This window comes from Panthera pardus, unplaced genomic scaffold, assembly GCF_024362965.1.
Source record: "Panthera pardus isolate Hobbes unplaced genomic scaffold, ASM2436296v1 HiC_scaffold_15, whole genome shotgun sequence".
In the NCBI taxonomy this organism is placed as follows: Eukaryota; Metazoa; Chordata; class Mammalia; order Carnivora; family Felidae; genus Panthera; species Panthera pardus.
This window is the reverse complement of record NW_026526710.1, coordinates 88,065,875-88,092,966: the sequence shown is the minus strand read 5'-3', so window position 1 is coordinate 88,092,966 and position 27,092 is coordinate 88,065,875. Positions and strand designations below refer to the sequence as shown.

The 27,092-nt window shown below is 62.2% G+C and overlaps 1 protein-coding gene across 6 annotated transcripts in view; it reads right to left on the bottom strand.

Annotated features, from left to right (window-relative positions):
- The window catches only part of NFATC1 (nuclear factor of activated T cells 1), a 106,295-nt gene that overhangs the window by 36,635 nt on the left and 42,568 nt on the right, over window positions 1–27,092 (bottom strand). For 4 of the 6 annotated variants that reach the window (XM_019423609.2, XM_019423610.2, XM_019423617.2 and 1 more), the window contains exons 4-8: window positions 24,736–24,938; window positions 24,068–24,240; window positions 22,351–22,491; window positions 12,084–12,139; window positions 7,611–7,743 (exon numbers count right to left, since the gene is read on the bottom strand). In XM_019423609.2, coding sequence (XP_019279154.1) covers window positions 7,611–7,743; window positions 12,084–12,139; window positions 22,351–22,491; window positions 24,068–24,240; window positions 24,736–24,938 — 706 coding nt within the window. Of the gene's footprint in view, window positions 1–5,444; window positions 7,744–12,083; window positions 12,140–22,350; window positions 22,492–24,067; window positions 24,241–24,735; window positions 24,939–27,092 lie in introns of those variants that run through there. The other 2 variants (XM_019423613.2, XM_019423616.2) reach the window with 2 other exon arrangements.

Genomic DNA, 27,092 nt, shown 5'->3' with positions numbered 1-27,092 from the left:
CCAAAGCTGGTGAGCAGAAAGCACAATTCCCATCTGTGCCTTTCCTTTTAAATATTCCTTCCTAGATGTGCGGCCTGCTGCACACACGGAAGGGGGGACGAGAGGCCCGTACCTCGGGGAGCACACACAGACGGGGGGCCTGAGTCCTGCAGTGACCCACGGGCTGCACAGTCACTGGCTAACTGCCTAAGTCCTATGGGCCTGCTTCCCTATCCCCAGGACAGAGTCCCACCTACCCAGCAAATGGCAAGGGGGCCACATGGGCAGTCCGCATGTGGGGGCTACTGGTGCGTGCCCCCATTTGCAAACCCCTGCCTCTGCTGGCACTGGGAGAAGTGGGGGTTCGCGAGTCAGGGCCCCGCTCTTTGGCCTCGGATAGGCCAGAGACACTGCGACTAACCACACTGTGTCCCCCAAACCCATAGGTTTAAGGCCCAGCCTCGCCACAGCTGGTATTTGGAGACGGCCCTTCAGGGGGCAATGATGGCTGAATGAAGTCCGGGGAGCCCTGATCCTACAGGGAAGAGAGAGACCTTCCTCTGCCGTGCGGGGACGCGGCGAGAAGGTGACCTCTGCCGGCCACCTGCGGGCAGCCCTCCCCAGATGTGACCCACCGGCCCGGAGTCCCAGCCCCCAGAACCCCTTCATCTGCAACGGCTCGTGCCAAGATACCCCGGATGCCGAAGCCACCACACGGTGCAGGGGGCCGCCCCCACCACCCCCTTCTCCCTGCACACGCACGCGTTCAAGTGACCCCAGCTGCGTCGGCCTGGATCACTTCCCCAGGTACCCTGCACGGTTCTGGACAAAAGGGGTTTTGTTCTAAACCCTAGAGAACAAAGATCAGATTGTTTTCTGTTCGCTGCCTGACATTAAAGCCCCACTTTTACTGTCAGTATAAACACCCACGATGATAACTTCAGGGCATGACTTTTCCAAATAATGAGAAAGGCAAAGTAGTAACCGCAGCCACCTGAAGGGCCCACCCCAAGGGGCAGGACGCACCATTTCCACACCCGGAGCCCAGAAGGAATGGGGCCTGGTCGGGGGCGGGGGACCAGCGGGCCAGCTGACGCACCCCGACCCGCGAGCCACGCGATGACGGACACGGAGGGCATTTCAACTCGGGACTCCACCCTGTCTTTTCCACACAGCTTAACCAGCATCTACGGCAAACCTCCCACATTGCCAGCCAGGTAGGGTTCTCTGGGCTCACGGGGCTGTGGACGCTCCATGGAGCCAGGCAGCAACGGCCATCCCGACCAGGTGGCATCACACCGGCCCTGCGGGTGGGGACCGAGGCTGAGAGATGGGGCCGGAACCCCGTACGGGGCGCCAACCCCCATCTCCTCTGGGTCCCCACCTGTGGGGAGCTGCCGACCAGGCACACTGGATCACACACGCCACGAGACGCATCGAGCATTTTCATCCAGGAATGGCCAAAACCGCCTTTGGAGGGAATGAGATCCACGGTCCTGCTGTTTGCCCCCAAGCAGCTGCACCCACGGCCGTGATTCTGGGCAGGGCCCAGGGGGCTGCCTCCCCCACAGCTGGCGGGACCAGGCTCCCAGGGACAGGACGCCCATCCACAGCACGTGGTCCTTCTGTGTTTGGTGGCCCGTGCCCCGCCCCCTCCGCTTGGTCCCCGTGGGCAGCACGGACTCTGTGAAGGAGCCTTGGGCACTGCCACCCCCACTCCCCGGCCCCCAGCGTCCCCCCAGACGCGCGCCCTGTGGAGTGGGTCTCCCGTTTCCTAAGCAGGCCGGACTCGTGCTCGTTCGCACAGGTTCAGACCCAGGCGCCCCGTCCCACAGTCCACCCCTCAGTGTGTTGCAAGTTCAAATCCTCTCCCTGTGGCCAGCACGTCAGGGTCCATGTGCCGTCTGACCTGGTGGTCAGGGTGTCTGACTGGGGGGTGCCAGGCGCCTGGGAGGGAAACGCTTCTCCGCTTCTCCTTCGCCTGAGCCCTGCTTCTGCCACCTGGGGGCCTCTCACGACCGAACCCGACACCCAACGGCAGGGCCAGCGACACGTGGACGAGCACTGGTAGACGCGGCGTCCAGAAGGTGATACGGGAAACCGAATCTCTCCACGGAAGGAGGAGGCCGGCCTTCCTGAGCCTGGAGGATGGCTCCCAAATCCCTCTCCAGCTCCTCCCAGGCTGGTGGGGACGGTCCCCACCCAGGACATCCAGGGCCTGGCTCCTGCGGGCAAGGAAGACCCAGCTACACTGGACAGCCAGCTCCCCTCACCTCTACACGGCAGGCTGAAGATGTGGAAGCAGAAATCAGAACACCGGTCCCTCAGTCTCTGGCTGGAATAGCAGGAGAGCCAGTAAACGTGGGGACCTAATAAAATCAGCCTCACGCAGGTTGTGCGAGGCTCCGACGAGAAGCGACGGCAGAGCGTCCCGCACAAAGTGCTCACAGCCGTGCACCGTGCACGGGCCCCACTCCCAACGTGCTCGCTCGGCGGTGTGGTTATCACACGGCTCAGCTGACTCGGGAAGAACATTCCACAATGTCCACGGGGACCAGCTGTGCCACTGACCACAGTGGGCCTGAAGCCGGGTGTCCTGGGGTCATGGGACGGGCACCACTGACTTTGCTTTGCCTTGAGAAGGGAGTCCAGGGTGGGCAGGAGTCCCCAGAACGGACACCCCCTCTGCCACCTGGGCCAACCTGACCCTCCATACCCGTGGGTCAGAAACGTGGCAGTCTGCTCTGTCTGAGCCCCGAAGGTCTTCCGTGAGAGGCAAAGCTCCGGCCGCACGCACACGGGGCTCGGGTGAGGTCTCAGCCTGGCGGACCCCGCCGTGGACGGCGGCAGGCTGCCCTGCCGGGCTCCGCCCCAGCTCCTATCCGGTGGGGTGGGGACGCTCGCCCGGCAGGGCCTAGGGGTCGAGGACCACGTGCTTATGCCTCGCAGCCCTCTTCAGAAGAAGTGGGGGGCACAGTGCCCTAGGAAACTCGGCCTCCGCGAGCTCTGCATGGACCAAGCCCACCTCCTTGTTACCCACAGGACGAGGGGACGTGGGGAGTGGGTGCCCCGGTGAGGCCCGGCCCAGAGGAGTCTGTCAGAGGGTGCCCTCCCACCCAGCCCTGGGGGCTGCGACAAGGGCCCGGGGGCCCGAGGGGCTGTGAAGCTTCTCCCAGCTGAGTCACTACTAAGCATCTTTAGGATTTCGTGGAGGCAATTACTTTGGGACCAAACTTGAACGCGAAGGACTCAGAAAAGCAACGAGGCCCAAAGCTCAGTGGAAAAGGCAGATCCAGAGCTTGCTGTGAAGACAAGGCCACTGGGCTGACGGGACTGGAAGCCGCTGTCCGTGGTTCCATCTGCAGACGGGGCCGCCCCTGGAGAGCTGGGTCTGCAGGTGGCCACAGGAGGGAGACCGCCCTGGCCCTCGGGCCCGCAGGCCGCTCGCAGCCGGCTCCTCCCGTCGGCAGCTTCGACTCTGGGGACTCTCATTTCCGGACCACACGATGCAAACGGAACACAGAGAATCCACTCCTGTCTGCACCTGCCGGGGCGGAGGCGTAGCGTCCCTCCGCTCCCTATCTCGTGGGGGCTACCAACTACCGTAACCGCGAGGTCCGTGGCGAGCGGTGAGCCCCGCTCCTCCCGTGGTTCCTCCTCCAGCTGCTGACGTCGGGCCCACAGAGCCCCGGCCCCGCCACCTGGCTCCGAGCTCCCCCTACCCCCGTCCCGAGAGCGCTCTGTTTAGAGGAGCTGCCCCGTGCCAAGTGGTCCCCGGCCGTGACCTTCTACTGTCTGCCGGTGGTGGACAGGCAGGGCCCAGGGCAAGGGGCTCTGGCTGCCTGGGACCTCCAACAACGGTGTGTCCCCAAAGCCATCCCCACTGATCCTGGGGGAACTCCAGGACCGCTACCTGCTCAGCCACAAGCGACAGTGAGCAGGGGCCAGGAGCCATCACAGGCACCTTCTGGGAAACCGACTACAAACATCTCAGACACAAAGACGCACTCTCCGAGACTCGATAATTTGTCACCGTTTATTTTCTCATCTTAAAGACACACTGACCTCGGTATGTAAGTTTGAGGCCATAAGCAGAAATGCTTATTGCCTGAGCTCCTGCCCCCTCCCTGCCTGTCCCAGGCACTGGGGCAGCCGTCGGGCACATGAGCCCACAGAGTCACCGCTGACGTGGACGCTCTTCTTCCCCTCAATCTCAGGAGCCGCTGCCCACGGGTCAAGTCCTTCTCCACACCTAACACGAGCTGGCCCAACGGTGAGAGGTGCCCCTGCTCCCGGCAGAGTCCGCCCCGAGGCGGGCACCAGGGCGCTGACGGCCCGCACAGCCCAGCCAGGGGCCCGACGCGCTCCTTGCAGGGGCTGCGGGAGGCACAGTTAACAGGAACAGTGACACACAGGAAACGAGAAAACCTCTCTGGCTCCGTGTGCTCTGCGGCGTCTTCCAGGATCGCACCGGATGTTCTCACGGCTGCCTTCAGGTGCTGCCCCGGGGCACGAGCGGCAGGTGCGCACTCCGTCCCCCGCCCCCACCCCCCGTCACACCCACGGCCAACACCCAGAGAGGGGCCCGCGCTCCATCGCAGCCCGGCAGGCCCTGCGTGTGATGCCTCACGGCCTCTTCCAGGTCGACCGCTGGGAATGACCCTGAGACCGGAGGCCCCGCAGACGCGTGTGGTGCAGACGGAAAGAGAGGAGGGCGTCATCCCAGGGAGCCGCGGTCAACTCGCTTGCCGTCCAGCTGTCAGAAGGTCACCGGCGAGCTGAGCCCAGCAGCGGGGAAGGTGACCAGAGTACGCATCCCCGAGCAACAAACGCTCTGATCCCCTCGCTTCCAACACCTGCGCCGCCAGGGGCCACACGGGGGCAGTGAGCGTCCCCACCTCTCCGCATGAGGGTGGCCTCCCGGGGGCACTGTCCCTTGGGGTCACATGTCTGAGAGCCCACCACGAGGACAACTGAGGCCACACCATCACCCGTACCCATGGCTAATTTTGACGGAAACCCTAGAGTGGCACTTGATTTTACACATTTGAACATGAAAATAAGTTTTTCGGGTAGAGTTTAAGAGGACTTACTTCCAAAGCCTTGCCCGTTTCAACAGCACATTTAATAACCTTGGAAAGAACCTGCCGTCGGAATGCACAGAAGCCAGGGCCCCGCTGTGCTTGCCCTCAGACGGGAGCCCGCCCCAAACAGGCCGATGTCTTCTAGTCCGTGCGGCACGCCCCGTCCGCTACAAAGCTTTCGCCGACACAGCACAGCACGCATCTTTGGGCTCAGAGTCGACAGTCGCGGTCCGTGAGGTGGGAGACTCAGCCCAGGGGGACAGGGTGGGGGGCGCTGTCTAGGTGCCGAGCGCGGGTCTGTGCGTCCTGCTCACGGCCGGGCGAGCCTGGGGAGTGCACGGCAGGAGAAACACCAAACCGAAAACCAGACACACGAGTTCCAGTTTTTCATTCGTTCACTTATTTATTCTTAAAGCCACGTAAGGGTAGACCCCGCGATTCAGCCACGAGGTCAGATCCCGGCCGAGGGTCCTGCTCCAGGGAGCTTACAGCCTAGCGGCGCGTGGCCTCATCCCAACCCCACAGGGCAGCAGACGCCTGCCGCCCCAGGAAGCCGGGCCAGGGCCGGGTGCTCCCAGGGGCCGACAGCGAGGATGCCTCAGGCTCCGAGGGGCTGGAAGCAAATTTCAAGGAGAGAAGCGTGGAGGGTCACGGAGGCCTGAGAGAGGCAGACAGGCCAGCAGAATGGCAGGTACGCCCAGCCCACAGTCACTGGCCCCTGCGCTAGGGGACAGACGACGTCTGGGGTGGAGCACCGGCTACAGAGAGAAGGTCCAAGTGGAACAGAGTCCAGAGTACGTGTGTGAGGTGCCTGGCACGTGGCGGCGGGGCGCCTGGCGGATGGAGGGGGTGGGGAGGGGGGCGGCGAGGTCTCTGGGGCAGGGGGAGAGGGGGGCGCCGGGGCACTGGGGTGGAGCGCAGTCAGGACCCCGTGGGATAAGGCTGTAGGATGTGATTCCCGCTGCAGGGCGGGGAGACAGGATGGCCCACACACTGCCCTCTGCACCCCATTGTCTTAGTAACATGTCCCTGGGGGCTCAGCGTGCCCCCCGTAGGAAAGATGTGCAGGTCACAGGCGGGGGCCCCTCCACCCCTGACACTGCTCGGGGCACCGTGAACTTGGAGCGGGGACTGCAGGAAACACTAACGTTAGAGATTTTCTAAACCACTTTAAAAAGCAATTTTTCTTAAAAGGCCTGGTTTTCTTTGAAACGTTCAACTTTTGGTCAACCACGCCTGAAGTTTAATTAGCATACAATCATTACATTTTCACAAAACCACTAAATATTTTCTTTTGTAGGATATATTGCACCTTATTCCAAGAACAGATAGGATTCACCGAGTTGCACGAAGCAGACCACATAACCCAGGACGGGGTCGCAGGCAAGAGAACAGACCAGACCGGCCTGGCGTGAGCGGCTCACGGGCACACGGTGCTATGTTGTGTGCAGTCTCATGACGTAATTTCACAACAAGATCGTATCATTCAAATCCTGAAAGGCACGGCTAACATTTGCCCCCAAAGTGGTTAATTCTAACGGTTTGATATCAACACGGATATTCTAGGGCTTTCTATCATCTACTCGGTATTATGTGTTACAGTCAGAGAAAACGAAAACCTTCAGAGAATCTTGACTTCACCAAGATAGCAACATGGCTGCTTTTTCAATAGTTTTTAGTGTATAACTTCTCTCTTAAATCACACGAATCTCCTAAGCTTTTAGAACAGAAGCTACCATACAAGAAGATTGCCGCCATTGATGACCTTAACACAAAACACAATGAAATCCAGGATGACCGCAGCTGGGACCACTCAGAGCATCAGGCGATGCTCTGGGGACGACATTCGGGGGGCAAAAGCAAACGCTGGTATTTTCTTTGAGGAAACACCTTAGAAAGCTGAAAAGGTGAACTGTCTTCTAAGTCCTAAGGCTGTATCCTCAGAATGCGTAAACACACAACCTCAACGAGGGTGGTTTTTGGTTGAGTGACAGGTACTTGGGCCTGAAAGCCTCACAGTCACAGGAAGGTGCAATTATGCGACCAAAGATGTGAGGTGGGGGTTTCAGCCCGAGCACAGAAATCGTTAATGTTAGTCAATGACCACATCAGGCACCAGCCTTTAGGCTCAATGCCACGGGTTTACTTCTAAAGGCACCTGCCAAATAATGATAACTATTTGGTTTTCCACCTTACACATCTACAGGACTTAAACACACACCTAGACCACCTCAGCCTTTGGGCGCAAAAGGGCTGCACTTTTTCTCCCCTCGGGCCATTCTCTATTTGCAAGCGGCCAGCAAAAATGACCCGTCATTATCCCAATATGCAGCCCCCACCCACAGCAGTAATAAAGGAAAATACACTGAAAGCTTCACTTTTTTTTTTTTTTTTTAGGACTCAAGGACGTGTTCCTGTCAACAGGACAATAACGCAGCTTCCGCATACACCGCTTCACCCCGACAGCATCTTGGCATCTATGCGTCTCTTAGGAAAAGCACCCTGCGGGCTCATTCTCAGCGCTTAAGGTTAGAAAGACAGCGTTACCGTTCGCAGGAAGGTAGGTCAAGTGCTGATACTGGCTCCTCTTCCTCTTCCCGTTGCAGACGTAGAAACTGACTTGGACGGGGCTCGTTATTCTCGGATTGCGGAAAGGCGGTATCTCGACCACCAACGAATTCTGGCGAGCAAACGGCAGAGAGGAGGGAGACGGTGAGCATCTCACAAACACGAAGCACCCTGCAGTAAACAGCCCGCGTGGGGGCCACGGCGAGCGGCTCCCGACTGCGGGCTGCTTGGAAGAAGCTGCCCACAGAGAGTCTGCCTGGGGCGCGGGCGCACGTCTGGGCGGATCGAACCTGCCAGCACTACCCCCCCCCCCCCCCCGGGCAGCCCGTGGATGCGGAGCGTGTGGGGGGAGGCAGGCTGGGGGCTTCAGCTAACATCCACCGACTCAGCCCCAGAGACAAGCCGCTGGTGCTAATCTGAGAGAGGAGCCACTCGGTCTTTGGAACACCCGGATGTATCTGCCTGCCCTAACCCAAGGGGTCAGTGGCCTTTGGAAACTAGAGAAAAGTTCCACGTTTGGCCCACGGATGGAGCTGTGAGCCCCTGTTCAGGCAACACACTGAAGACCCAGGAGACGGGCTTCCTGGAGACACGTGTCTGGGGACAGGTTCTCTGACGAAGGCTCGAAGCCCGTCATGGCCTCCCAGACTCCCTCAAACAGGTGAGCTCGACCCTAGCAGGTTGAGGGGCGTGTGGACAGTCAGAAAGAAAGCACAGATCGGGATGGGGGCTGTGGTGGGCACTGGTACCTTCCCATGGCTTAAAATACGAGCCGACGACATTTTCACAAAAATTGCGCTCCTTCAAGTGCGGGTATAAAACGAGGCACATGAGGCAGCACGGCATCGTGGGAGACGCGGGCTGGCGGTCAGGGGGCCTGAGCCCCAGCTGACAGCGAGCAGTGCACCAAAGTGCCGACATCCTCACGGGGCTCATGCTGTACCTGATTTCACGGGAGGGACAGGATCTCACACCCAAAATGTTTCTTCGATTGCTTTTGTCGAATGATTTAAGTTAAAAAGCAAAAAAAACGTATCAGAAAAATGCATCGTATTGGGTTTTGTTACCCAGCTTAATAGCAAAATTGATTGAATCAGGTTAGTAACGGAATCGTATGAATATTAACACAGGAAACCGAACAGAACTTTGGGCCCAACCTGTTCCTGTTACAGATAAAGAAACCGAGGCAAAGCAGCCTGCTGCCAAGAGCTGCTCTGGGCCCCTCCCCTGGGACCACGCTCCCTCCAGGCTACGTGGTTTTGTCGTCTCAGTAACTGCATCCCATTTGGAAGAAGCAACAAGTAGCCTGAGCGTCTGGCCCCTTGCAGACGTGACCCTGTGCACGTGCAGCCGATGGTGCCGAGGACGGGTGCTGCGCAGGGTGGCTGCACTGCAGTTACGGGGGATGTCAGTGCCGCGTCTTGGCCAGGAGGTGGCTCGGGCGGCGGCGCGGCCCGTGGTCGGGAGCCTGGCTCGGGAGCACAGGTCTGGGTTCCCACCCGGCCTCCGCACACAGCTGGCGCCCACCGGGGGCGAGCCACTGTGGAGGCAACAGTGGAGTCTAGCGTCCACGGAAGAGAAGACAAGCAAGGAAGAGGTCTCGCTGACGCCGAGGAGACGACTACAAAGAGGCGTCAGCGGGAGTCTCCGTGACGGGTCACGTGGGGCAGGGGCGGGCGTGCCAGGCAGGGAGGCCCTCGTCAGCAGTTGGGCTTTGCGGGTTTGGTTTTTGTAAGTTGGAGGCAACTGGGGGTCGCGTTCTGATGCGGGCACAGGCTGATACGCTTCACCTCTCCGAACAGGACGTGCACGACACCGTCCTCCCGGGAGCACGGTGAAGGGGGAATATGCAGCCACAGGACACGTGTCACCACAGAAACACCAGGCATTACAGGTGGCACGCAGAACCCCACGGAGCAAGAAACCCCGCTGAGGGCTCCTGCTAGTGTATAGACTGCGTGTGCAGCACAATCCCGCTTCGTGCAGAAGGCACATTCAATATGACAGCCACGGCACGCGTGTGTGAATACACGCACACCCACACCAGGAACAGCCTGGCAGGACACACGCCCACACGTCAGCAGTGGTGAAATTACACAAGGTGCTTCTATTCTCTTTCTCATTTTTTGTATTTTCCAAATTTCCGCAACGAATAAATACCCTTTTGTCATTAGAAATAATATGTAAAATTAAACCTCAGTTAAGAGATAAAGTACGTCATCATTCGCACGTACTGTTACGTTTCTTTTGGAACGCGCAGCTGTCAACTGCTAAGCTCCCTTTAAAACATGCAACCGGGGCGCCTGAGTGTCTCGGTCGGTTAAGCGTCTGACTTCAGCTCAGGTCATGATCTCACGGCCCATGAGTTCGAGCCCCGCATCGGGCTCTGTGCTGACCGCTCAGAGCCTGCAGCCTGTTTCAGATTCTGTGTCTCCCTCTTTCTCTGCCCCTCCCCTGTTCATGCTCTGTCTCTCTCTGTCTCAAAAATAAATAAACGTTAAAAAGACTCTATTACTACATTATAAAATAAATAAATAAATAAATAAATAAATAAATAAATAAAAATAAATAAATAAATAAAACATGCAACCGTTCAAAGTGCAAAAGAAAGCCCAGTGACACGAAACCTCCCACAAACGTGGCAGGAAAGATCCCGATAGAGAAAGCTGCAGGATTTCTGCAGGTCTCTTCTTCCTGCTCAGGGGAGGTGCGCACGAGGCCCGTGGTGGTCTGGAGCGGACTTCAGCTGCTGGGCCTGCTGCACCGGGGGACCCTCTTCTGGAAGCCCAGCGCCCGGAGCCCACGGCGCTTGCTCAGGGCTCCTCAGGCAGCAAGAAATGCCCCGGGGCCAGAAGGAGCCCATGCACGTGCGTGAGCGTGCGTGTGCGCGTTGTGCGCGGTCCCGAGCGCGGGACCAGGCCCAGACAGCACGAAGGGGAGCCAGGTCCTGAGCACAAGTTTCCCTGGGACCAGGGAGGAATCTTTTCCACAAGACACCACTTGGACAGGCTTCTGGTAAACGGATCAGAGCTTTGGGAAAGGAGGCTTAAGTCTCAAGAAAAGATGCTTCGTCCCGATGGAGCCACCCGTGAGGACCCAGGGCCGGGCCTGCGGTAACCAAGCCGCCGTCAAAGAGCCGCCTCCGCGGCGGACAGGCATCGCCAGTAGTGACTCAGGTCCCACCAGCAGCAGGGCAGAGATCAGTTACCTGACGGCTTCGGCAAACCCCTCCACCCAAGGCTCCCCGTCCCCCGGCTCCAACAGCCAGGGCCTCCGGGAGCCCAAAGACAGCAGCAAGTTACTGTCCTGACACGATTTCTGAACAGGTGGACACCCCACGTCCCCCCACTGTCAGAAGAAGGGCCACACGCCTGTGCCCGTGGCACCTGTGCCCACACACCTGTGCCCGTGGCCAGGGCAAGAGCTACTGAGCTTGGAAGAACTCTGAATTTTTTCAGACAGTCACCTGCGGCCACAGTGTGTTTTGCGTCAGCCTGAAGACTGTTGCTCTTCTAGGATCACAGAGAACACACACACACACGCACGTGCACACACACACTCCGTGGCAGACGTTAATCCCACCGCGTCTGCAATCATTCAGAACACTAACGCCCTAGATACGCCAATTAGCAGGCTGTCTGAGTGGACAGAAAGTAAGACCAGCTACCTGCGGTCTGCGAGAAACCACTTTAAGCACAAAGGCACGGACGAAAGTTCGGGGATGGAGAAGACGGGCCGCACTAACGCGAGCTGTAAGAAAGCTGGACCCGCTGCGTGATCCCAGACAGAAAATGTCCCCCGTCAACAACCACGTGGGCACCGACACGTGCGAACAGAGCCAAGGAGGCCGAGAAACGCGGTGTGGGTGCGTGTGGGTGTGCCGGGCGTCTGCGGCCCGGGATCCTCGCGGCGGCACCAGGGAGGCCTGGGCACCTGCCCCGCCACCTTCCGGCGCCCGCAAGCGCACCAGCTGATTGGCAAAATGGAATCAGCGGCACGGAGACCCGCCTTCACATCCAGCCAGTTCACGTTCAGAACAAGAGTCTACCGAGTGGCGGGAGACGAGGTCGTGCCAAGGACGCTGCTGGAGCTTTGCGCGGCCTGGCGAGCCCGGGCAGGTGCGACGCCCGCTCGGCGGCTCCGAACAGCTGGTCTTCCTGGCGGACGGCGGCGGCACTGTGTGCGGGCCCCTGGCGACGACGACAGCAGGAGGGTGGCGAAGGCCCCGTGCCCACAGTGCCCGCCACGTGACCAGGAGCAGTTACCGCGCAGGAGGGTCCCAGGCTTCCCTGTGCGGGCGGGGTCCCCTCCTACGGGGCATCCCGCTGTGCCGCCCCAGACTGGTCTGGGTCCTGAGAGCACTGGTGTCAGGAAGCCCTTCACGCCGTTGGCGCGTGCCGCACCCTGACCCCGGTGTTTCCAGCGGCTCGTGTCGCAGGAAGCCCTACTCACCGGCTTGCACAGGCCTCTGTCCGTCTTTGCCTCAGCCTCCCAGATGTGGTGACCGTCTGGAAGAGAAGGGCAGAACGAAGGCTGTTACCCGCGTGCCCTGTCCAGCACACCACCCCAATCCCCTTGCCTCGACCAGGCGCGGGCCGCCCCGGAGACCACAGCCCCGTCTGCTCGCACCGTGCTGGCTGCTAACGCGCGAGAGCAAGACGTCGCGTGAGCGCTGCCACCGGAGAGGACGCGCTAGGCCCACACGGGGGGGCGAGGAGCCTCGTGGAGCCCGAAGACCCCGGGCTCTGCGCCCGGGCAGCGAGCGCCCCGAAACCCACCCTGCCCGCGTCCACAGGCTCGCCGCCCCGGCCCCGCGGCAGCCACGGGAGGGCTCGTAAACACAGGGGACGTGCCGGTGACCCGGTAGACGGCGCGTGGTCTCCAGACCCGGACCCGGGCGGTGTCCTGGCTCTCAGACCCGCCGGCTCCAGCTCCAGGTGCAGCGGCGGGAAGCGCAGACCTGGTTACCGCGTGCGTTCTGGGAGCAGAGTTTCTCTGAGTAACGAGTCGGGGCCCGGGAGCCACAATCCCGCCTCTGCTCAGAGTTGCGGCTGGCTGAGCGAGAGAACCCTTTCTGTGACCGCTTCTCGCCACGTCGGGATACAGAAACACAGAGCACGGCATTTCTAACTTTGCCCCAGTGGCCGTTTGCGTGTTTTTAAAACAAGGTAGAAAGGCTCCCGATGGGCCTTGAAAGGGCTCGGTGTCCCGTGGGCCGGGCCTGGAGGGAGGGAGCTTCCAGAAGCCCACTGGCAGGAACGACTGCAAACCAAGCTCTTGGCCTCTGGAAGCCCCTGGATGGCTGGCCAGCGCGACGGGGCCCGGCTGGGTGGTTACTGGGAATTAACAGCTGTCCGTCTCCTGCTGAGACCTCCCTCCTCCCCATCTCCTGTGAAGTCTGTCCCCAAACAGTCACAGCCGGACGCAGTTCCCGCTCCCATTCTGGTTTCAAAGAAGAGATGTACGTGCGTTACAATTCAGAAATTATCAATAAAGTAGACAAAATCTCCTTTTTCTGCCTCACAGTGCGGGCGGGCAGGGGTGGAGGGTGGAGACACAGGGAGGAAATGTGAGTCACACAGAGCCCGGAGCAGCGTCTGTGTGCCAGGACCACACCAGCCTCTCGGGACGCCTGAAGTCCCAGCACAAATTACCCACCAGATGAACCCACTCGGTGATAAAATGCAGACCGGCGGCCCAAGGGAGCAGCATCCACGTCTCCTCCAGAAAAACATAACAGGAAACTAAAAATACACTCTGCTGTTCTTAAAGGCATCAAGACCCACAAAGCAGCTAACTTTCTGGAGCCCCGTGAGCCCAGGGCGCGGGTGCGGAAGCATCTCTGTGAACCCCGGTCCCTGAGCTGGCGGAAGGTCCCGAGCTGTGTGAGCCAGGGCTGCGGCTCCAGGGGCCGAGCTCGGGGACGGGGCAGGCTCGTCCGGGCCGCGCAGGCCAGACGGGCCTTGGCCCCGTGGGCAGGGTCCCCACCCACTGCTTGCTTAAGGTAATCAAAATTACTCTTCCCGTAAGCACAGCTCCTATGTTCCTGTGCCTCTTAAAACAACTTCAGAGGGACACAGCTGTGGGAGTCACAAGCGGGGACAAACCTGGCCACTGCCCAGTCTCTGCCCGTCGGTGATAACCACGGCTCGAGTTTCCCTGAGGAATTCTCAAGTGTGTCCAGGCCTCCTGTCGAGGCGCAGAGAGCACACAGGGGGCAGGAGGGAGGTCGAGGCCCGTGACGGGCCAGGGACACGGCCACAAGGGGGCCGAGCACCCCATCCATCCTCTAGGAGGGGTCAGACCAGACTCGGCCTCCCTGTGAACACCTTGCAGGCTCATCCGAATAAGGAAACTGACGGAAGGCTCTGTGGGGCCCGCCGGCCAAGAAAGCGCTCCGGCAGAGGCCTCCTCCAGCCCCTCCTGGGCCTAGGGGCAGGGTCCCCCCGTCAGAGTGGCTGCCCGGGGTCGGCGAGCCACACGGTCCACCGTGCACGCCGCGTGTCAGCTCTCCCAGACATCGATCCCGAGAGTCACTCACTAACAGAGCATAGGCCCATCCGGACACACTGGTTAAAGCCGGGCTTCTGGAGACCCCGCAGGGCGGGAACCAGCGGTCTCAAAGGCCCAGGGCTCTGGCCCCGTTTTCCCTGAGCCTTCGTGTCTGTGTGAATCACAGCCCATGGGGACAAGCACGCCGTGGTCCCTCTGTTTCCACTAAGGGCCCTAAACGAGTGGCCGTCCACTCGTGTGTCAGGATGGCAGCATCGCGGCCACTCAGCGTGGCTGATCGTCACGGACAGGTTCCCCGGGGCAGGGTGCCAGCAGGACCCCGTCGCCGGTGTCGTCCCCCCCCCCCCCGCCCCCCGAACTGGGAGCGTGGGGCCCTGCCGTCCGGCCTCAGGGCGTCCTCCTTGGCTGAGCACAGCCTCAGCCTCCATGGGGTAGGCGGGCCCCGCACGGAGCTGCGGCCTTATCAAGAGCTCCGCAGGCCTCAGCGGGGAAACTGTGCGCAAGCCCAGAAGGAAAAATGTTCCAAACCATTAGGGAACTCCCTGCCGCGTGAGTCATCGGAAAGGCTTCCCCACCACACCCGCCCTGAGGCTTCCACAGCTCGGCTCTTAGTCACACACCTCCCGGGGCGGCTCGGGGAGGACGGGGCCACACGTGGAGGTCCCCGGCCTCCGCGGGAGCAGCGGCTGCTTTCCGGAGGCACGCTCGAGTCCCCGGCACGCAGGAGGCGCAGACGCCCGTGACTGGCTTTCGACCGAGTCACAGCGTTGGCCGACGGCCAGAATGGAAACAGCAGGGAGCCCCCGTCAGAAGGACCCCGCACCTGAGTGGCGGGACCTCGTTCCCTGGGGCCCTTGGCCGCGCACACGTCCCCCCCCCGTGCCCGGCTGCCGGCTCTGGGAGCGGGCTCAGCCCAGACAGGCGCGGACCAGCACCACAGCGCCCTGTCCCCGGGCTGCCGGCTGGCAGGAAAGGCAGCGAGCGGGGGCGCAAACAGGAGGCCCCTCTGCACTCCCGTGGGCGCCACGGGGGAGACGGCACCCTGACCCCGGAGCAGTCGGGGCCGGCCAGGGCGGGGGCTCCGGGGTTGTTCTGGTCAGCGGGAGGGTCCCCACACAGCTTGTCTTCATCCCCCCCCCGAGCCCCCCCAAACCCCTCCAGGCCTCACACCCTGGGGCGCCCCCAGAGCTGCTCCAACCAGTCTGCTTCCTGCAGAAGACTCCAGAGTGAGAAGGAAATCACCCATCGGCCTGGGGCTCAGCCTGGGCTTTCCTCACGTGGCCGAACGTGGGATTCCTGGGCGCGTGCCCCAGGAAGGGGGCCCACGCGTGCACAGGCGGTCACTGGAGCACACGAGCCAAGAGGTGGGCACAACCCCAGAGTCCGGCCGCTGCAGGAGGCTAAGCACGCCATCCATCCACAAGACAGGAAGCCACCCAGCCTTAAAAGGGACAGAGTCCTGATGCGTGCTCTTTGTGGGCGCGAGGAGCTACGCACAGCAGGGCCCTGTCCTTCCGGGGCGGCGTCCAGAGCAGGCAGAGCCACAGGGACGGAAGTCAGCTCCGAAGCGGCCGGGCTGGGGAGAACGGGGTTAACGGCTAACAGGTAAAGTCTCTTTGGGGAATTTCTGGAATTAGCAGGATGGCTGCCTGGCTCTGAACACACCACAAGCCACTGAACTTTAAGTGGCTGAGCTGTGTGCTCTGTGAGCTGTACCTCAACAAAGCAAACGCAAGACAGAAGTCGTGCAAGGGCTGCGTGCGGCACGCTCCAAGGCGGCCTTCGGAGGAAGCAGAGGCAGCCGGTCCCTCTCCGTCCAGCTTCGCCCTCGACACCTGCCCCCTCCCGTGCCCTTCCCCTTCCCACCAAGACTGAGGGCCCCCCAGGTGCCTCCAGTTGCCTCCCTCCCCGCTTCAGAGGGACGTGTGCCCACGTCCTGGATGTCCCCGAGGTGCCGAATCGGAGGTGTGGGGCTGGGCGTGGTTTGGCACAGACCTCAGGGAAAGACTGGTCACCAGCCCAGAGAAAAGAAGTTTCGGTGACAACCTTCTCACAGCAGGGACGCAAGGCCTCTGGTCTGGCTTGGGGAGCCCCGTGGGGGCCTGCGGACGGGCCCTCCAGTGCTGGGGTCACCAGGCCCCAGGAAGGACTGGGGAAGGCACGGAGGTCACACCGAGCCTCCACCGGCCGCCCCTATCCCTGGGGTGTGGACCCCAGAGACCATGGCGGGACCCCACAGGGACAGCCCTGCAGGAGAATGGAAGGCCCGCCAGGCTGGGCTGCAGCTGTGTCTCCCCACGGGCATCAGGTCGCATCCCGGGACATCAGCAGAGGGAAGCTGAGCCAGGAGAAGAGTGAGTCTGGGACCGGCTGTCCTGTGGCACCGGCCACGCTCCCAGCTGACTTTCCTCTCCGGCTGGGCTCCTCCTGAGACCACTCAAAACGTCTCAGTGTAACCGTGGGGCCAGCACTCAAGTCCAAGGCCGCGGCGTAAGGAAAAACCCTTCGTGGCACGGCGCTCCGGTTTGCCGCTTTCCTTCTGCTCAGCGGAGACGGGCGGCTTCCAGAACCGCCAGCCCTGGGAACGGTCACAGGTGACGCTGTGCGGGGACACCGGTGCCCGCGTGGGCCCCCGGGCCCGCGGGACTCTCACCGCAGAGGCTGCCCGAGAACACTTGCCTGGCATCACCCCCTCGGCACGCTGACACAGGGGAGCAAGGTGGCAGTGGCTGTCCGTGTGGACGGCCGTCCTCCCGTCCCTCCCACATCCACGCCAGGAGACCCTTTTCTTTCTCGCCAAGTCATGACCTGCGGGCATGCGAGCCGCACCGCCAGCTGGAGGCGTCCGTACCTGGGAAATTTCCGGAAACGCTTCAGAACCAACACACCAAGCTAGTGGGACCAGAAGCCCCGCAGCCATGGCCACAGCGCAGGGCAGAGGAGGAGGCATGGCCGCCACCACCAGAGGGAGCGGAACACGACCTTGCAGGCTCTGCCCAGCGGTGGGCACCTGGGGCTCCCGACACTGTCACTGCCACGCTGTGCGGTCGGGGGGGGGAGGGGGCGGCCACACCCCAGGACAACAGGAGGCTCGTCACATACACACGCCCCCCCTCACACCCACACCCACAGACCACATACGTGAACTCACACACACCCTGACACACGCACGCCTGCTCACAAACATGCCCTGACACACACGGGCTCACACACACTGACATACACACCTGCTCACACACGCACCCTGACACACACCTGCTCACTCACACACGCTGACACACACACACCTGCTCACACACATGCCCTGACACACACGGGCTCACATTCTGACACACACGGGCTCACACACACTGAAACACACACCTGCTCACGGACACACGCTCTGACACACACGAGCTCACACACACACACACACACACCTCACACACACACACCCCGGTGCACACTTGCTCACTCACACATGCTGACACACACACCTGCTCACTTACACACGCTAACACACACACACCTGCTCACACACATGCCCTGACATACACGGGCTCACTCACACTGACACACACACCTGCTCACACACACCCTGACACACACCTGCTCGCTCACACACACTGACATACACACACCTGCTCACACACACACACCCTGACACACACGGGCTCACTCACACATGTTCTGACACACACGGGCTCACACACACTGACACACCTGCTCACACACGCACCCTGACACACACCTGCTCACTCACACACGCTGACACACACACCTGCTCACACGCACCCTGACACACACCTGCTCACTCACACATGCTGACCCACGCACACCTGCTCACACACATGCCCTGACACACACCTGCTCACTCACACACGCTGACACACGCACACCTGCTCACACACATGCCCTGACACACACGGGCTCACTCACATTCTGACACACACGGGCTCACACACACTGACACACACACCTCACACACACACCCCCTGACGCACACTTGCTCACTCACACACGCTGACACACACCTGCTCACTCACACGCTGACACACACACCTGCTCACACACACCCTGACGCACACCTGCTCACTCACACACGCTGACACACACACACCTGCTCACACACATGACCTGACACACACGGGCTCACTCACACTGGCACACACACCTGCTCACACACACACGCTGACACACACACACCTGCTCACATACACATGGGCTCACACACGTTCTGACACACACGGGCTCACCCACACTGACACACACACCTGCTCACACACACCCTGACACACACCTGCTCACTCACACACGCTGACACACGCACACCTGCTCACACACGCCCTGACACAGACACCCTGCACACACCACTCCTAAACTGGCCGCTGGAGTCCAGGCCTGTGCTGCGACCGGGTGCATACTTAACAAGAAACATCACCTAAGGCCCCCACACCCCCTCTGCTGGGAGGTGAGATTTCCGCTGCTCTGGGCCACGGCCTGAAGCCTCGCCCGTGAACACGAAATCGTCTGTGCCGATGGTCTGAGAGCATCCGGGAGGCACAGGTGAGGAGTGAGCCGTGCCACATGCACACACACACACACAGGCCCAGGATGGACAGCTCAGGGGCCCACACTTCCCCCTCCACACTCAGCCCCCAGGATGCGCCCAAAGAAGCCTCTTACAGCAAAGTGGCCATTTTCCTACTTCTGAAGCAAACGGGCACATCTCCAACCCGTGGGAGGGAGGTGTGCTGACCCCGCAGCCCCCTCCCTCCCACAAGCCTTTTCACCTTGAACCCGGACCCCCGAAAGGACTTTGTTCACGACAGCACCAGGATTAGGGGTGTTCAGAAGCAGGTTGGTGAGGATCACAAAGGGGCGTGTGTAGGTGCAGCCGGGGGCGGGGCCCGGGGATTCAGGCTCACCGCCCGCTGAGCGCCTTCCCTGCCCACTGCTGGAGGGGCCCGGAAGGGGCGTGGGGGCGGCTGCCGCCCCCACGGACCATCCAGTCCACCGGGTGCACCCATCAAGAGCCCCTCTGCCCATCCCCCAGCCGGGAGCACGTGTGGGATGCGTGCCGCCTCTCAGAGTGCCCACTGGTCGGCGGCTCAGCTCAGGAGGAGCCGCTGATGGGAGAGAACAGCAGAGCCACCTGGGGCTTGGGGCCTTGTGGTGGGGGGGCGTCTGAGCGCCCCACGAAGAGGTTTCGAGGGAGCGATCCAGCGTTGAAGGGCGCTCACACCGTGGCCCGATGAACTGGCTTCCACGTTTACACCTCAGAGGCCCCCACGTGTGGGCGTGGCAGCAGCTGAGGACGCCAGGCAGGGCCCCGAGACCGTGCAGACAGAACACAGCCGACCTGCCAGCTCACGGGGGCCACGGGAGAGGCCACGGGCTGAGACCAGTCCACACAACTGCCAGCAAAGGAAGGGCTTGTTCTTGAAGCCTCTAAGTCTGGGTGAGGTCTGCTGTGCGGCCAAGAAGCCGAAACAGGCTCTGTTTGCGGTTTTCAGGAATCACCACGGAACAGGCAGGAGCCCGCTCGGAGCCACCTGCAGCCCCGGTGTCAGGGACGTGATCTGGCACATCCAAACCAGTGACACGTTCGGCTCTGGCACCTCAGCCCTGCCTCCAGAGCAGAGCGAGTTCACGTTCCACGCGACGTCTTCACACGTGTGGAACATGAGAGGGTCCCCTGGGCTGATTCAAACGTTCACACGCGTGTACAAATACATGCTTGATCCGCACCGCTGAGGGCAGCTGCAGAGATCTTCGCTGCCAGGGATGTGGGGGGAGGGCCGGTCAGCGTTTCACTCCCGCACAGGGATGTCCACGATGTCCGCAGGCAAGCCCTCGATGCAGGCACCCAGCACTGGACTCTCGGCCCCGCTGGGTAAGTGCATTCAGGTTTCCACACGCTCAGCAGCACCGTCTCACGTGCAAGCCACAGCCACTGACCCCAGTCCTCAAAGGAAAGGCTCTTCTAACCCCGGGACCTTTTGCAAAACACAGTAAAGGGCCCCCCCCCCCAAAAAAAAACTACAGGGCTCTTCTGGAAAGCACCATCACGTACACAGCCAGAGCTCTGTGCTGTCACGTCCTGTGTGACACATCCTGATGTCCCTGCAGCCCCTCATCCTGCCTGGGCCGCCCCGAGGGACCCGCTGACGCCCACCGGAGGCCCAGAGCCGCCTACCGGGACTCCTGGCTCCCGTGCACTGACTGCTGCTCTGGCCACAGGTGCCACGAGACCCTTCTCCAACCCCCTTCTCTCATGGAGGCATAGCCGCTGTGGCTGGCCCTCCAGGCAGGAACTGCCCCGTGAAACCCTCAGAAAGGTCTGGGTTGCTGGTGCGGGGGCGGGGGGCGCCCCGGAGACACCCCAGCAGCTGGGAAAACAGGGCCCGCGTTCAGGACTCCCACAACAAGGTCTCTCCGCTCACATTCTGGCCTTGGTGGTTTAGGGACTGAACTTCACAACAGGGCAGTGACCTCGTCGGAAACCTAGAGAACAGCTCGGCCCTAACCTAAATTGGCTTTAGCGGTATCTCCAAAAAATCAACCAAGAAAAGCCCAGTTACGGCTGCAGAGGGCGTCAGGATGCGTTAGGAGTGGCACGAGGGCCACCTGTGCCTGGAGTCAAAGGTGAAAGAACATTCTCTTTTGAAAACATGACTTTCACATACACGCGTGAACACGCAAACCATCTTCTTAAATACGAACACGCAGCCACCGACAGCGTCCAGACGTGAAAGCAGTGTTTACACCTGCCGATGGTGGCCACGAGCTGTGACCACGTCACCACCCACACCCACGCCTCGCCGGCTGCCACGGGAGGGGGAGGGGGAGGGCCCCACGCAGCCAGCCTCCACGTGGCACGTGAGGCCCTGGAGTGGACACGCACGCAGGGGCTGATCAGGACGGGCGGGAGGTGAATCCCGCCCCGCCAAAGAAGCCACACGGTGCCCACCAGGCGGGGAGCACCCAGGAGGCGCCCGAAGGTCCCACCGTGGCGCCAAGGTGACGACTGTTCAGGAAGGAGGAAGAAAGCCGCGTGGACTTGTGCAGCAGCCAGAAAAGCAGTGACTCAGGCCAAGTCGCCGCACGGCGCCTGGCGACCCTCCCCCACGCGTACTTGTTCGTGTGTTTAAGCTCAAAAGGTTAAATCATTTCAAAATTAGCCTCCTCCGAAAAACAGTGTCCAGCGATGCAAATTCTCATCATCATCACCACATTTGGTCCGATTTTCTCCATAATTCACAACATTTTCCAATCACGTGCGTGATTACACGGGCACAAGCTGAGCATACAGGACCTGCCGGCCCGTTTTGATGGAGGCACTTAAGCCTCCTGCGCAAAATCAAGACCCCGTTGTGGACACCGGGCACCGCTGTGGATTCGGCATCAGCGTGGGTCCTGCAGCCATGCTCTCCGGAAAACGCTGAGCGGGGGCGCGGCCCCCTGCAGCCCAGCGGTGGCAGCACCGTGGGGGGCACTTGCCTGGCCAGCTCAATGGGGACCGGCCTCCAAACCACAGCTGCCCAGAGCTTCCGGAGGGACCGGCCACACGCACTGTCACCTGCCCCCCCCCTCCCTTGCTTTACTCTCATGAGTGCCCAGAGGCCTCTCCTGGGGCGGGGCGGGCGTGCACACACCTGCATCCGCCCTGCCGCACACCTGGGCTCCGCTCTGCACACGGAGGTCTACACCTGCCACCCAGCAGTCTACACACACACACACACACACCACACCATGGCTAGGAGCCCACAGCAGCACCCGCCTCTGCATCTCTGGGGCCTGAAGGACGCCACGGGGGTGGGGGGAGGCCGCCGAGCCAAGTGCGGGTCCCACGGCCGCCGCGGCCACTGGGCATCAGGACGCTCACCTCCCAAGGCGGCGATTCTGACACGAGAAGCCATCATCTACACAGGGCAGAACAGCGCCTCCCGAGACGGCCTGAGCAGCAGCCACCCGGAGCCAGGAAGCAGACGTGTGTACCGGGCCAGGCCGAGGGCAAGGGGCCGCCACGGCCAGCGAGCAGGGGTGGCCCCACACCCGCTGATGTGGGCCGCGTTAAGGACAGGCCTTGACCCAGAGCTCGGTGATCTGCTCCTGCTGTGCGGCGTGGAGACCCCAGAGCGGCCCCGCTCCGCCCCCGGGAGCCACCCCCCACCCCGGCGGCAAAAGCGGGAAACACGCAGACAGTCTGTTATAGAGGAGATACCTGGTGCTTTCTCCACGAAAATGACCTTGGAGTCTTGCAGAAAGTTATGGCCGGACAGGACCATCTTCTTCCCACCGAGGACGGGGCAGCTGGCCGCGCTCTGCTTCTCCACGAGGGGCAGCTCCTGGGCCGACCGCTGGGCTGCGCGGGGTCACAACAGGGGGAATGAGCTGGAGCCCCGGCCCCACCTCGTGCCACAGCCCCGGGAGGGCGCCCCAGGGTCGGCCGGCTGGTCAGGAACGGGCCCTTCCCGCGGGCTCCTTGGGGTTTGGTGCGGGGGCGTCACGCACTCGGAGCACAGGGCGACCGCACGCGACAGCTGGTCGCCCCCACGGCTGCTGCTCCGGGGCAGGTCTGCTTGATGACACACACACAAGGGCGAAGGCGCATCAGCTCGTGTGTGCGCCAAGATCGCGACTTCAGTGGTGCGCGGGCACACGTGCAGTCTGAGTGCACGCCTCCGTGCGGTGAACGTGCCGGCTCCCCAGGGTGACCCCGGCCTCTGCTTGGATAGGACACACCGCCCCGGGTAAGGAACCCCCCCTCGGGACACCCTGTCATGGTGGGAACGGGGTGTGGGCTTTGGAAGCTGGGAGCCACGAGACCCCACCCTGGGTGCCGTGGGGGCGCGGGCCCAGCACGAACGGAGGAGTGGGGTCTCACGGTGGAGGCCCTGTCACAGCCAGGAGTGGCGGACAAGAGAGGCCGGGGTCTGCTGGGACAAGGCCAGGCAGCAAGGCATTGAGCGCGGGGAGTCAGGCCGTCTGGAAAGCACAGGACGCGGGGCGGTGGGGGCACCGAGGCTGTTCCGGGCAGAAATAGTGGCCACTTCCCTGGCCACTATGCATTCTCACCCAACCAGTGGGCCCGAGGGAGGAGGCCACACTTCAGACACGTAGAGCCGCCTGCAGCTAACCCACAGGCCACGCCAAGGCGTGGGGACAGGTGTCCGTGGGGCTCCACACAGGGGTCATGAGACGGCCATCAGGGGGACGGGGTCCCCGGGGGCTGAGGCGAGGGAGCCAAACACAGACACCCCCACTGAGACGGGCGGGCAGGTGAGCCAGGGACACAGGTGAGTGTCCTGCGACAGCCACGACCGGGTGAGAGAAGAGGGGCCCTGGAAAGGTGACGTTCCGGCAGCGGCCAGTGGCTGTGGCAGGCCTACAGAATGCTTCCTGGTGACCCACCCCCAGGCCCAGGAAAGAAGCCGTGCTGAGGACAGGCGTTCGTGGGGCACCCACCGACGACCTCATCTGCCGGAGGACCCGGACCCCTTGCCGCGGCCGAGCCCCCGCAGCAGCAGAGGACTCAGGCCCAAGGCTAGAAGACAAGACGAGGGAAAGCCACGAGCTGCCGGGGAAGATGGGCTTGTCATACAAGGGCTGAGAAACAGGTTTGCTCAGCCCAGTGGACCAGATGCCCCAACCCCACCGTCCAGGTTTCTGAAACACTAGGGATTTGCTCGAATGGGGCGAGAGCACCCATCTCAGGGGTTCAGGACAAACTCTCCTCTCTGTGATCCCCGTGGGTGCGAGGAGGGGGGTGGGCAGAGCCCGTGAACCTGAATGCCAGAGAGGTCAGGGCCTCGGGGGACGACCCACGAGAGGCGGGGAGCAGAGCGGCTGCACATCGGTACGGACACACTTGATGGGAAAAGTCTGTGCGAGGTCACAGACGGGAGGGCGCGTGGCACGGGGGCAGCTCCGCTACTCACAGCACTCGATGGGGTTCGAGGCCACTTGCAGGGACAGCGTCCGGCCGTTGGGCTGCGGGATGTGGACCCGGAAGACCAGCCTCACCCTGGTGTTCTTTCTCCCGATGTCTGTCTCCCCTTTGCGCAGCTCGATGTCCGAGTTTCTGAGCTTCAGGATCCCGGCGCAGTCCACGCTGCCGGAAACAAGGGTCAGACCGTCTTTCGGTCCCCGGGGCAAGGCCCAGGGCGTCCCACCCTGCCCTCGAGAGGCCCACCGTCCGCGCGAGACCCTAGGAGCCACATGCGGGCAGGAGGAGGACGGGAGGCTGTGAACGGAGGCCCTACTCCCGCAGGAGGTCAGTCCTCAGTTTACGGGTCAGTCCCTCGGAACTAGCGAGCAGGCCTGACTTTGCCCCTTGGCCCGTGCACCTTGGTGGTGGCCGTGTTCAGGCATGAACGGGCGTCGCGCTCAGGAGGAGAATCAGGCACGAGGGCACACTGACGGCGGGGGACCGAACCGTCCAAGTGCAAGGCCCGCGGCGCCCGGCGCCCTGGAGCAAATCCACCGCCACAAGTGTTTGGGGTTTGCCCAGGTGTTAAGCCGAGCGCAGAGATGCAGAGCAGGGAAGGGCACGCAGGCCACACCCCCGAGCCGCCCCCAGCACCCCAGCCCCGCGGGCGCAGCTCACATGGCTCTCATGTTGTTCTCCGGCAGCAGCGGGATCTCCAGGACTTTGGTGTTGGACAGGATGGCCTCGTGACTGGTGGTGGACACGGTCTTGCCCGTGATCCGATGCACCTGGTAGAAGGCGTGGGGTCTCAGCAGGCGGTCGTCAGCGGTCCCGATGAACAGCTGTAGCGTGAGCGGCTCGTTCTCCAAGTAGCCGTGTAGCTGGCGACAGAACAAGGTCCCCCGTCAAGCACCCTGCACGCAGACTGCTCAGAACCGGTTAGATTTTTATAAGCAAAGGCTGATTCAAACGGAAAGGTGCTCGGTGCTAAGTCGGTCCGCATCCCCGCCCACCCCCCCCCCACCCCGCTCCGTGACAGACGGTGGGAACGCCGGGTGCTGAGTGCTAAGTCGTTCCGCGCCCCCGCCCCCTCCACTCCGTGACAGACGATGGGAACGCCGGGTGCTGAGTGCTAAGTCGTTCCGCGCCCCCGCCCCCTCCACTCCGTGACAGACGATGGGAATGCCGGGTGCTGAGTGCTAAGTCGTTCCGCGCCCCCGCCCCCTCCGCTCCGTGACAGACAATGGGAACGCCGGGTGCTGAGTGCTAAGTCACTCCCGCACCCTGGCACCCTCCTCCCTGGCAGCTTGTGAGCACCGTCTACACTCCGCCCAGCATCTGCTGTAAGGACCGTGTGCGGCTGGTGCCACCTGACACCCGGGCCGAGGCCTTTCCCGAGGAATTCAGGCCCCGCAGCCTGCAGGCTGGGGTCCTGCTTCTTGAACAACCTGTCCCGACCGCACATTATAGCCCGCGGACGCGAGTGACCGGCGCACAGAAATGCCACCAGTCCTTCCAAATGTGCAGGGGGGCCGGGGCCGCCGGTTCTCCGAGAAGCTCCCGGAAGGACAGCTCACGGCAGACACACGTCCTCGCCGTCCCGCCCACGGGGCACGACGTGAGAGCCGCACGCTCGGTGAGTGTGCCAGAGCACCTGGTCAGGGCAGACAAGGTGCATGAGGAGGGGACGTGGGCAGGGCGGGCCTGAGGGCACCCGCGGCACTGCCCAGGCTCCACCTCCGCCCTGTGACACAGCCACCATGAGGTCACCTCACCCACCCCGAGGACCTGCCCGGCAGCACAGGCCCTGATGATGGGGGCAGAAGAGGTGCCCTCAGGGACCAGGCACAGGCAGCAAACACCGACCAACAGATGGAGAGCGTCCCCGGGAGTGTCCCTGGGCGTCCAGAGGGGGAGGGGGTGTCCAGAGGGGATGGGATGTCCACAGGGGAACGGGATGTCCAGAGGGGTGTCCAGAGGGGGAGGGGGCGTCCAGCGGGGGAGGTGGTATCCAGAGGAGAATGGGGTGTCCAGAGGGGGACAGAGCTTCCACAGGGGACGGGCGTCCAGCAGGGAAGGAGGCCTTCAGAACCTCCCGCAGTCCCCATGCTGGCTCCGGCCGACTGTGTGTGCGTCTTTCACGTTGGTCTTCGCGGCTCTCCAGGCGCAGCCGCGGCCTCTGGGGCGACGCAGGCGGCTGCCTGTTGTAATTTTCACGGACTCTTCGGTGGACCAGGCACTGGCCAGCAAGACAGCATCGGACGATCAAAGGCCCTGGCTCGCTCCCGTCTGCACCCGTCACCGCTCTGTCTGGAATCGGAGGCACCCGCGAGTGGTGCACACTCGTCAGCTGCCACGAGAAGGTACAAAGGCCACTTCCCCGGCTTCGGGCAGCAGTCTGAGCAAAGGCTTCATTCGCTGGAGGCTGCAGGTGTCCCTGTGCAAAGTGGATCGTCCTCCACGCGGGGTGACGGGCTGTGCCACCCCTGGGACGCCCAACGGCTCGGGAACGAGCAGACGGCCTGGCGCCAGACGTCCTGCTGTCTGTCAGGAGCAGGTCAACAGCTCCACCCAGGGCGTCGCGAGACCTGTTCTAGGGACGCGAACGCCGTCACCCTCAACGGACCCGGGATCTCCAACACAAGCACTCGGAACGTCAAATTTAAGATTGAAAATGGGATCCAACCCTGTGAATCTGTTAACCCTGAGGAGCAAACAGTAGTTGAAATCAGCAGTGAACCATCGACCGGAACCATGCGGATAGAAGACTCGTTAAGTGACGGTCACTGCACTTAATTACGGCACGGTGCTTGCAAGCTCGGGGCTCTCGGAAGAGGGCCCTCCAACGAGGACGGCTCGGGAGGCGCACGCGCCCCCCGCCAGCATGCTGAGGGCCAGGAGGAAGGAGACCGCGTGGTCAAGGCCGCCAGCGCGTGGAGGGCCAGGCTGCCCCGTCCACGTGACGTCACAACTTCCGTGCGAGAGACGCCGGCCACCACCCGTGGGACGTCCTGGAGACAGAGGCGCTCAGTGCA